General features: G+C 43.2%; 1 protein-coding gene across 8 annotated transcripts in view; it reads left to right on the top strand.

Moving 5' to 3' along the window:
- Nucleotides 1–12,408, top strand: part of LOC310703824 (uncharacterized protein C6orf118) — a 42,848-nt gene that overhangs the window by 18,945 nt on the left and 11,495 nt on the right. For 2 of the 8 annotated variants that reach the window (XR_014524388.1, XR_014524389.1), the window contains exon 10: nucleotides 7,849–7,944. The exons of 4 other annotated variants lie outside the window; for them this stretch is intronic. Coding sequence is in view for 1 of the 4 variants with exons in the window: in XM_083496540.1 (XP_083352666.1) it covers nucleotides 7,849–7,882 (34 nt within the window). In the remaining 3 variants the exon portion in view is untranslated. Of the gene's footprint in view, nucleotides 1–7,848; nucleotides 8,944–11,894; nucleotides 12,065–12,408 lie in introns of those variants that run through there. 2 more of the 8 variants (XR_014524390.1, XM_083496540.1) reach the window with 2 other exon arrangements.

Genomic DNA, 12,408 nt, shown 5'->3' with positions numbered 1-12,408 from the left:
GGGGAAGAGATTTTAGAGAACATTAACTTGCCCACTGAAATCAAGCAGATTTTAAAAATGCTATATATTGGATCATATGCAGAATGATGCATTGGTGTGCCTGTGATATATGCTTAGAAATAAACGGCCAGGACTGATAAAAGATATTAACAGCACAATGTGTAATCCCTATATTCTGCAACCAAAATAGCACCAGATTTGTAATAAACTAGGCAAATCAGATTAATATCCATAAATTTAATAAAGTGATTTGTTTCTATTATATACATTTTTACTTGGCTCACCACAGCGATGGCTTACTTGAAAGTATAGAGCAAAGGTCTGGATACTGGGACAACATGTGAGCAGCCACAAAGTTGGGCAAAGTGGTGTCCAAGTGCTGTTCCTGTCCGTAACTCATAAAGGCCGCCTGAGGGAAATCTAAAAAATGTGGAGCAGCTCCTGTCAGATGCTGAGGAAGGTGAGTGGATGGGTGGTGAGGACTGGAGAAGCCACCACAACCTCCTTTCTTCACTTCTTGTCTGGATTAAGCCTCAGCTTTTTTTCTACATCCAGGCCTTTGTTGATTTCAGAGACAGGTTTTGGACTTCAAGTGATTTCCCAAGTATGATGGAAGGGAACTGGGGGCTTCATCAGCGTATCAACGGCACCCGGCACCCAACTTGTCAGACAACCTCTGTCTGTGGTTTCATGTAGCTGTTGAATAACATGGGGAAAGGCAAGATAAAGCTATGCATAGCCAGTGTTTACATTTTTATTTTTATGTAATTGTTCCCTATCATATGCTCTAATGTAAACAAAGATATATGCAAGCACGTTAAACAGTTCAAAGAGGAAAACGTGTGCATTATTAACCAAATCTCTGGCACATGGGTCTCTGCTGTGTCCCAAAAGTGTGGCCTGGGGGATTTGGTTAGTTGCTGCTGTGCGCAGGCTCTTTGGCCAAATCAGAAAGAAAGTTTGTTTAACCACTAACTCAGCTTATGGTGAGTTTCTACTGGAACAGCTGAAGACAATACAAAGGCAAAAGCAAAATTCCTCTGTTGGGTCCCTTTAATGAGATACATGCACTCTTACTTTCAACAGACACAATCCTACTTTTGATTCTCCTGTACTGGATTCTGTGATGCACCATGTATAACAAATGCATTTGAATTGCATTTCATCCCATTTAGGCATTACAACAGCTCTGGCTATGCTCAGTTTTTTCTGAAACAGCTCATTTATTTTCAAATATCCACTAGATGGCAGTGGAATCCAAGTGATGGCAGAATACACAGATAGAAAAAACGATGTTAAATATATAAAGAAACTTCTTAAAAAGGCAGTAGCTCACATGAAATTTGAACTGATACGTTGTTACTTCCTTACTTGTAGTACTTGGATGACCTCTGAGTGTATAATAAGAGAAGACTGTGTAAACATTATGATTGTTCTAATGAGGTGCATTTTCATGGGACTGACTACTATACCAACTGAGGATGTGGATGGAGGTGGGCACATTTGAATATTCCTTGCATGCAGGAGGCTGGCAGATTGTACAGAAGGTTAGGCGGCAACTCTTAGGTCTTGGTTATGCTTTTTACATAGGCAACATTCAAAAATGCAGTCTGTGCTGCCTGCATCCTGAAGTGATACAGTCCAGGAGGACAGCTGTCACTAAAGTGACAGGAGAATGCACTGCAGTGCCACTTTGTCCCATTAGAAATGCAGAACGGAAAAGCTACATCGTTTTGTGAGCTCGAGTAGTCATTCCACTTCTGGGAGAACTCATGTCCCTTCAGTTGCTTTAGGGCTGGCAGGAAAAGCTTCTCCCACCTCTTTTTATTTATTTTTTTACTGCATTTATATCCCATGGTGGCATCCATGGTCTCTCCCTCTCTCTATTTTATTCTCACCACAATCCTGTGAGTCAGGTGAGGCAGCGACTGGCTTCATGGCTGAGTGGGGATTTGAACTCTTGGCCTCTCAGGTCCTGCTCTAACACTCCACCCACTATGCCACCCTGCCTCTCTCAACACCTGGCATCTAGCTTCAGGGTGGCTCAGCAGTTTACTTGAGCCAGAACTCAACAGATCAAGGATTTATTTGTTCTTTTTTTTTAAAAAAAAAAAGAACTGAAAGGATGTTTGCAGCTAGGATGACCTGACTTTCAGATATTCTCTTATAAGCCTTGAAATTAACTGATGGATATAGGCAAGCTGCAGCACTACCTCAGCCTAACCTATCTCATAGGGTTGTTGCGGTGATTAAATAAGGAGGGGGGGCATTCACTCCACAGTGAGCTCCCTGAAGAAAAAGGTTGTATTCCATCCATCAATATCTGCTGAGGTTTGAGTTGGGAACCTTTGCACCTGTCTGCTGCACCACTGAACTGTGTATTACAGTAACCACCCATGCAACTTTACACCCTCGGGGGTTGGGTGGGGTGGAAATCGCTTCACAAAATTGGCTATCAAGCATTTAGGGGTGGTGGATCAGGAATACCTTGGGAGTAGGGGTTAGATTTTTTTTTTAAAAAGCCATTGCTACATTAATCTATTGAGCATTAGTCTCCTAGAAATAGCTTTGTCAGTGAGGTTTGCTTGCAGTCCTTGTTCCTCCCACATCATAACCTAGAACATTACTTAGAAACCTAGAACATTACAATGCTTTGAAAGCTGAGGTAACTTTGGTATGTTTTAGGGTTATGATTTTACCTTTTTGTAAAGCGCTTTGAGGGTTTTTTCTTTTTCTTTTTTATAATCAAACAGGAAATAAAATAAATAAATAAATAGGGTTTGCCCGTTCCTTACCCAAATGAAGTCAGGCACGAAGAAGAGCTCACCTGGTGCTCTTTTCTTTGGCCTCTTCCTCTTTTCTCACTTGTGGGGCAGGGCTGCATCTCCGTGGCAGAGCATCTGCTTGACCTGCAGAGGCCACAGGTTCAATCTTTGGCATTTCCAGGTAGGGCTGTAACTGACTGACTGGGGAACCGTGACTGACTGGAATCCTGCTGCTGTTCAGTGTGGACAATACCAAGCTGAAAGGATTGACTAGACCAATGGTCTCTGACTCAGAATAAGGCCCCCTCCCATGTTGCCTGTGGCTCCCACTCTGGATGAGAACTTGAAAAACTTATCCAGATCACAGCTCTGTAAGCTCTTTGTCCCCTGGTCACCATTTCCCACCTGCAAGCAGCCGTTTCCGCTCTAACTTCTGGCTTTTCCGAGACTGCTGAGCTCTCGTCAGCAAACTTTTTGCTCTGCTAGGCACCGAGTCAGCTCATATTGAGTGAGCAGTCAATAATAGGCCTTTTCTTTCATGATATTAACTGGTGAGTTGGGTCTGCCAGGCTTAAAGGCTAGTTCATCAAAGCGAGACCGAAAAAATAAAATTAAAAAGCGTCCGCATTTAGTTATTCTGCACATGCTGGTTGCCCACACAACTAGGAAATGTAGAATAATGTATTTGATGCAGGAAACAGGCAAAGAGCCTTATAACTCCCCAATCAGACTTTAAAGAGATCTAAACAGCCTGCTACTTGGTATAGTAAAATAAATTATAACAACAAAGCTTTAATGGAAATGATTAATCTCTATAACATTCTTCAAGAAACATAGCATTTTTTTTTCAAAGGGCTTCTCTTCTTTTGCTGTCTAAATGTTCAGCACACCATTTAATTATTAAACATCAATGGCAAGGAAAAAATATATTAATTATGCATTTGCTAGACCACAAAAGCTATTTTAACTGGCTACAAAATGATTTAGTATGCATAAAAGTTAACATTTAATAATACCACCAAGAACATTTGTTTTAAACATTTCCATGTCCTGTTCTGGTCTAATTAATATTTAACTGTTCAAGAGATTAGTTATGCTCTTTCAGTTTCTTACTGTGTTCATCTGAAGTTTTTATTTAGCAGTCCTTGGACTGGGGTTGTGTAATACCTGCAAGGAGAAATTCCTTTATTTCATGGTACTGAAATGTTGTTAGGTATGGAAATGTTTGCAAAGAATCGTGGAATTTCTCCATATACTCAATCAACCAGGATGCTACAGTTTCCAGTTCCTTGTTGATAGGAAAACATCATTCTTAGAACCTGTGCTGCCAGCCAATGCCTAAAGAATATGGATGTGATGGAGACTCTCACAGATATCATAGGCATCCTCCCAATGGAATGAGAACAGGAGAGGACCATGATGATAGAAGAACCAGTAGAAGCCCATTACCTTTGGCCAATGGACATCCACAGACACTGGTTGCATTCAGTGTCCCATCTATGAAAAAAGTGGTTCTTCCATTTGTGGAAGGGAATGCGACCCAATGGAGGCTTCCTCTGGAGGAAGGTGGGAGAACATAGGCGCTGGCTCCAGGGGACCGAAGCCCTTTGGGTTTAGGACCAGGAAATGGTCTCATGCAACTTCCAACAGGGCGTCTGCATTTGTTGGGAAAGGATGAAATTTCCTTCTTTCATGTCCCTCTGGATTCACTTTTATTTCTGTAGGACGCTATCAAGTTCAGTGAATGCAGATCCCATTTCTTGTGTTGACACCGTTTTCTCCAGACAGCCAAGCTGAACGTCGTGAGATCCTGAAACGGTTTTCAATAAATGTGTAAAGGCGAGAAATGAGTGTCTCTTAATAAAGTACATGTTAACAAGTGCCTCTTGCCCGCCCAAGACACATTCATGCGCAAACCTGACAGTAGCAGTGAGCTTCTCCTTTCCCCAATGCAAAGTTTTTCTTTCCTGGAAACACATGCCACATTCCTGTAACAAAACAAATACATGTTGCACACTGTTTGTATGTCTTTCTTCCTAGACGAAGATGATCAGGCTGAAAATCCATTTGTGAAGACTAGCTGTATCCTGAGTATAATATGTTGCCTAATCCTCCTGAACACTAGGGTTCAGTCTTTGATAAGATTTCACATACAGCTGAACATCATCTTCCTCTTGCTAATCCAGAATTTAGGGCCCTGCAAACGAGATGTTGCCCTTCCTAGAATTAACACATTTAAAAGTCTGAAAGGATGGTGTTGGCGTGAGGCAAGGAGTATAAGCATTGACCTAACTGGAAGTGTGGAATGCAGTTGGATTTAATAAAGGCTCTGAGCAAAGGGACAGGACTTGATCAAGAAGAAAGCCTTGACGGCTTTGACAAGCCTTTTCTTTAGTCTCTTGAGCTAATTGTGTCAGTTGACAGGTTTGCATCAGGGTACGTTGAAATTCTGACAGGCTAATTTGAGCTTGCGGTTCCAATGAAACACACATACGGCACTCGTTATATTTAGTGACAATCAGTGTCATTTTCTGCTTAAATGCAAGCGGCTCAGTACAAATGTTCAGCTAGCTGCCTATCAGCAAATGTGAACCTAGTTTTTCAATGGAGCTGAAGCAAAAGTGTGTGTGTGTGTGTGTGTGTGTGTGTGTGTGTGTGTGAGAGAGAGAGAGAGAGAGAGAGAGAGAGAGAGAGAGAGAGAGAGAGAAGGTTTGTAAAAGGAGACTGGGAAAAGAAATGAATATTAAGCTGCTCTGATTCTGCATTATTCCTTTATTTCAGCTATTTCTAAGGCATCTTTCAAGACTATAGGTGGCTTATATTTATAACAAATATGCAACAGGTTAACATTTTCTTTGGGTTGAACTACTGGCTAACTTTGCAAAATCCTGAACAGAAAGTGTAAAAGATAAAGAATAGGAATAAAATATGAAAGTGATGCAGTCAGGACTTAGTAAACCTAAGGAAAAAGTTTAAAGGTATAGACATTAAAATGCTTTCCAAAATAACTTTAAAAAATACAATAATGAAGATTATGATAATGTCCTCTGCATTGGTCTACTCTTGGGGACAACTCAGAAGCTGAAGCTAGTGAGGAATGTTATATATTGAGTGGCATGCAGTCAGTCATATTACTCCTGTATTGGCTGCCTGCCAATTTGTTTCTGAGTCCATTTTAAAGTATTGATATTGGCTTATAAGGCCCTCAGTACTTGGTGGAGTGTCTGTTTCCTGGTACGTGCCAGTTCAGCTACTAAGATTATTACATTACTCCAGCATTGGAATGATGATCCGAGCCAGAGTTTTCTTGGTTGTGGAACTCCTGGCCTCTGGAGGAACATCAACCATCTTCAGTTTTTTTAGTTTCTCATTTTGCCCAAAACATCTCTTTGTGTCTGCTGCAGTTTTTAGTTTAAGGGGTGGTTTGGGGAGCCTGAAAGCATAGTTTCAACTTTAGATGTTGAGGAGGTTTTACTTCTTTAAAAAGAATATTTATGCTGCTTTAAAATGGTGCTCCTGTTACAGAGCAAACCAGCAGCTCCTGCAGGCCAATATTAATATGCTCATGACTATCATGTCCAAATATGTAATTAATGTTTTTGCTGGAGATGTAGGGCAACACGTATGAATTTTACCTTTGTAGGTTAGTTTCTACACACCTACCCACACCCCTGTCTTTCCTCCAGCCAGACAAACAAGAGCTATTATCAGAGTTCAAAGACACCTTCCAGTCATGCAAAAACAGGGATACCAAGTAGGGCCAGTGAGAGGTGTGGCTTAGAGAGAGGAGGTGTAACCTGGTAAGAGTTCATATTTGGCCTCTGGGCCTAAGGTTCCCCACCTTTGCCTTACTGTTGGAGAAGTAAATCTCATTACTACAATGCGCCTGGAAATTGATGTTTTAAAAGATTGCCTTTGCTTCGGAGCTTGTCCTGGGAATAGGAGATGATGGGATTGAAATGCTCCCCAAGGGTACATAGAAAACCATCTTTTCCAAGTAAAACTGCCCTTTATATATTTAGTATTTAGCTTCAGTCATTCAGTTTTAAAGCTTGGTTCTCCACTTAGTTAAGTCAGTTTTATGCCTGATTAGCCCCTAGCACCAGATTTATGCTAGAACAAAACTGGTGAAACTGTGTGGAGAATCATGGCTTTGTTTCCTTAGGTTTGCTGCCATTTTTTTTGTACACACCCGAAAACATAGGAACCCATTTTTTTGGGGGGGGGGCAGATCCACCCACCCATCCATCGTTTTATTTGTAGGCTGCCTTTCCACATTTCAAACCATGCTCAAGGCACTTGCAACATGGAAAAAATAATAATACTTCACTACAATGGAACAAAAGTAGGCATAAACAATAAAACATTAAAAAAATTACACAACCAAATGAAACAAACTCCGCATAAATCACACAAAATCTAAAATAAAGATAGAAAAACCAACAGCAACAATGGCCCCAATAAACCCCCACAAACAACACCCTAGCCCAAGTGTCTCTTCAGCAGCCTCAGCTCCAGGCCAGGTGGAAAAGGCCTGTAAGGCAGGGTGCAGGTGGACTAGGACTCACAAAACCAAGATGGCAACTTTGAGATTGTCTCAAAGGAGGACGAACCTGGTTCTGTGCTTTTGATAGTGTGTAGAAGAGGGAATTGCAGTGAGCACACCTAAGCTCGCTGTGGCTGTACCTGCCCTTAAAAGAGATGAGCAAAAGTGTGCCTGCGGTCTTTTTAAAGCTCATCTCATGAAATCTGGCCTGTAGTATACCAATCTGGATTAATACCTCATTTCTGTATAATTGATTCTTTAAAAACATACCCAGCTGCCTAAATAATTAATTGTGTTGCACACTCTGGCGATGGTGATGATTTTGGCATGCTGCTTTGACTTTATTTTAGACAAAAAAGAGAGAAAACTATCCTGGCAAGTTTAGAAGGAAACTTTGCACCCCCACCCCACCCACTCGCCACCCCATTCAGAAAGCGTCAGTGTAATTTATGCCAATCAGCATGTACTTTGATAAGTCTGCTGAATGGTCTGCAGCTGTTGGAGCAAACTCTTCCCCCTCCTCTGCATCCTTTTCAGGTTCTTCCAGATGCTGCCTTCATCTCTGGAGTGACAGAGCACTTCTCAAGTAGACGAGGAGGCAGCTCAGCCAATGATGATTACCAGGCTGTGTGGGTGAGTGGCAGAGAGGAGCACCCCCATCGCACTCATCACAGGAAAGAAGCAAACAAAAGGGTTTGATTAGGACCGGAGGGGGAGAGAGGATGCTTCTCTGCCAGCGAGAAGACATTTCGATAGGGTGGCAGGGATTTCCATGCCGCTTACTCAGGATGCTTCAACGGAACTACTCAGAAGTAAGTGGTTTGAAGACGGATTAGATTCCTGCTGATGTTGCATTTGATTGATGCATATATTTTTTTAAGAGTGGGTAGATTTATCAGGAGAAGGGAATGAGATGGCTACATACATATTCAGCCTCCTAAGGCCAGGCTGGGAAACCTTTGGGACATCAGGTGCTTCTGGGCTCCACCAGAGCCAGAATGAAAAGGCAAAAAGAGTTTGGCATGTCACTTATAGGCCAAACCCACATAGATCAGCACATACCATAAGCAGACAGTCTATGAACTGTAGAAAGATGGCTTAAAAACACGTAGTGCCTCCAATACATCATGAATTCCACCCTACAAGGGGTGATTTTGTTTGTCCTTAGTGGAACAGTGGGGAACTTGTGGTCATCTGGATGATGCCAGACTCCAGCTCCCATCAGCCCTGCCCAGCATGGCCTCTAGTCACATCAGAAGGAATACTCAATAAGTAGCCGATGTCCTATAAGCTCTCCACAGACAAATCAGGACGAATGTTGAACAACCAGGCTGTCTGGAAGAGACTTGGTTGTGGTGGGAGTAAGGATGCTGATTCCCTCAATAATCGAGCTTGCACTTGAGCTGAGCCCCATTGCCACCTTGCAATCATTGTGAATCAATCAGGTATCCTGTGTGTTAGCGATATTTAGCAGAACAAACGTCAAGGAAAAAACAACACATCAAAAGGCAACTTATCAAATGCAACCCATTTCAGTGTCTGCTCTGTCATGCTGCTGAAATATGTATCCCCTTGAATTCTGCTTAACTGGGGTCACTGGCAGAGGAACAGGAGTGCGGAGGGAGTGGACCGCCCCTGGCACCATTGTTCCGGTAGGGTGCCATCGCAGTGGCCCCCTGACACATGTCACACAGACCCCCGCACGCCAAGCACTATGTCCTTGCGGGTGCCATGCCCTCACGGGTGGTGTACCACGCCCCCGGGATGTGTGTTATGCCCCCGGGGGCGCCAGCCACGCCCCTGCCTGCTCTCCGCCTCCGGTAGTGGAGCATGCAGCTTCACCACTGAGTGGGGTGATGGCAGGAGCCATTAACATTCATTGTTATGCTCCTATTCCTGTGACCTACCATGATTATGTGGGGTGGTGGGGAAGGTAGTAATGATGGATGGGATGGGATTTGATGCAGTGGGTAGTAGTAGTAGTAGCAGCAATAATAATAATAATAATAATAATAATAATAATAATAATAATAATTTTATTATTTACACCCCGCCCATCTTGCTGGGTTTCCCCAGTCACTCTGGGCGGCTTCCAACAAAATATTAAAATACAATAGTCTATTAAATATTAAAAGCTTCCCTAAACAAGGCTGCCTTCAAATGTCTTCTAAAAGTCTGGTAGTTGTTTTTCTCTTTGACATCTGGTGGGAGGGTGTTCCACAGGGCAGGTGCCACTACCAAGAAGGCCCTCTGCCTGGTTCCCTGTAACTTGGCTTCTCACAGTGAGGGAACCACCAGGAGGCCCTCAGTGCTGGACGTCAGTGTCCAGGCAGAATGATGGGGGTGGAGACGCTCCTTCAGGTATACTGGACCGAGGCCGTAGTTAATCCTACCGTCTGCAAAATCAAGTTTGCTTAAGTCTGTGTCCTGGTGAAGAAAAACTATCCAGGCCAGCCCGGAGAAGGTCGATGGAAAGAAAAATAAAGAGAACACAGTGATACCATGATTAAACCGCAGACACGAGAAAATGTACAAACTTCAGGCATGATGTGACACTTGTTAGTGCCATCCCTCCCACCATACAAAAGCAGGCCCAACTACTCAGTTCAGGATCAATGAATGAATAAACTTTAATAATAGCCAAATAGTGGGGATTTTTTTTTAAAAAAAGAACAACAACTAGCTCACCGCTCCATCCACTTTCTTTGGGGTTCCGCTTCTTCAAAGAACTCACAAGTCATTGCCAACTTCTTTTGTTGACAAAATAAGTATTTGCAGCTTGATTTAGAAGGGTTGGGACAGTCTGAAGGACAAACTGCTTTGTCGGCATTGCAAGAAGGTGAGAGCAAAAACACCCTCAGACATGCAAATTACAATACCCCTGGGGGCGATCAAATGGATACTTGGTGAAGGTCAACAATGATTAGCAGTAGCAGAACTGCAAATAGCCAAATCCATTGTGTGAGGAGTTCTCACAACACAATCTGGAGGAATGAAGTCAATTACTTCATTTTTTCAGAATGTGGGAGCTGGTCAAGCTGACACACGTAAGGACACTGCGAGAACTGCCCCCTGCCCCCCCATCTTGAACAGGTACATGATTGCGAACCCTACAGTGACTGTCTCCTCTCGCTATCATGGGACATTTAAAGATATGCAGATAGTCTCCAAGCTACAACCTGAGAAGATTATGCCCTGCCATAACAGCATATTCTTGTGGATCAGCTGGGCTGTACAGAATGAACATTTCCCAGGTAGTTTCAAAGGTTAATTCAGTAAGAGGTCCCTGGCACAGCCTGGCTCACTGCCTCATCCTTTGTAAATGTGTGTCTTCCTAGATAGGGATATAATGACTCTCAAACAAGCTTTCTTTTCCTGTTGGATTTTTGGTGGCTGCCTTTCTATTTCTTTCGCAGCTAAGAAGGACTGTTAACATGTAGGTTAAAGGCAAACGTCTTCTGTCAGTCAGGTGTAAATGAAGAAAAACGGATCTGGGAGATGGTGGCTGTAAACAGTGGAGACAAATGAAATTAGAAATAGAGCTATAAGGTATTATACAGAGGACTTCCTCCTACCATGAGACAGATTGCTGGATCTTCTCAGAGTCACCTAGTAATTCATTGGGAACCAGTCCTACACCCATGCATATAGCCCCATTCTGGGTCCTGTTTCTTGGTCACACTAGAGTGTGACAGAACCTTGGGGTGCATCTGACACCAAGATCTCATATGCATACTGCTTTAGCCTCTGTTCTATTCTATTCTGTTCTGTTCTGTTCTGTTCTGCTCTGCTATTCAACAGTAAAATGGACCCCCTCTGAAGGTAGTGGACTCTCTACCCTTGGAGGTTTTCAAGGAGAGGTTGGATGGGCATCTGTCAGGAATGCTTTAGCTGAGATTCCACATTGCAGAGGGTTGGACTAGATGACCCTCAGGGCCCTTTCTACAATTCTATGATTCTTCATCACATTATACGATTTATTTTAAAAGATAAAATAAAGCCGCTTTTATTTTTTTTCTAAATAAAACAATCCCCTCATTATGAAGGCTTACCACCTTATATAAATTTAATGAATGTACCTATTTTTATCATGAAAAAAGTGCTTAGGGTCACCTTGACACTGACACAGGCATATCTGATCACCACTGCACTGAGCAGTGCTTAGATAGTACTCACTAACCAGGCAGGCTGTGTTTTGTACATGGTTGATTTGGGCTTACTTCCTGCGGCATCCCAATCATTTGGAATATCCCTGCCAACGCTGCTGTTCCTTGGCAGTGGCTTGCAGTGATATGGAGGTGATCCACTCAACTGAGATGCTTCACACAGCCATCCCTGTGCAAAATGATACTTCCCAGTAGGTGGAGTACTGCCATGCCAAAGCATTTGTGAGCGAGGACCACCACATAGGGTAGAATAATATGCCAAGATTGGCAATGGCCTGGATCCCCTTGTTTCGTATGAATTTTTGAACACTCCGTTGTAATACGGGCCACTACTGAGCTCTTTGCCAGTGTGGCCCACAAATCAATTGTACACTTCAAGGAAACAATTCCCCCCTTCTCTCCCTCTCTTTATAAAAGACCTACATCGCATATCCTCTGGTTCCATCATCGTGGAAATGTTAAAGCTGATAGACTGCAGCTATGAGGAATCCTTCCAGCACAGAGCAACACATGCTGAGGATCGTCACTGATTCATCTCTATGTCCCAGACACACACTGAAGCTCCTCTAGTGTGTGGCATGTGACTGGTAAACATGAATAGTATGCAAATAGGGAATGGTAGTAGGAAAATAGCCTGGGAGTAACTCTTGGAATAAAGGGACGCGGGTGGCACTGTGGGTAAAACCTAGGGCTTGCCGATCGTATGGTCAGCGGTTCGAATCCCCGCGGCGGGTTGAGCTCCCGTCTTTCGGTCCCAGCTCCTGCCCACCTAGCAGTTCGAAAGCACCCCTAAGTGCAAGTAGATAAATAGGTACCACTTTATAGCGGGAAGGTAAATGGTGTTTCCGTGTGCTGCGCTGGTGCTGGCTCGCCAGAACAGCTTCGTCACGCTGGCCATGTAACCCGGAAGTGTCTCCGGACAGCGCTGGCC

Source organism: Podarcis liolepis (assembly GCF_965112155.1).
Source record: "Podarcis liolepis genome assembly, chromosome: 3".
NCBI classification, from domain to species: domain Eukaryota; kingdom Metazoa; phylum Chordata; class Lepidosauria; order Squamata; family Lacertidae; genus Podarcis; species Podarcis liolepis.
Note: the sequence above shows the minus strand (reverse complement) of the source record. Positions and strands in the feature narration are given on the sequence as shown.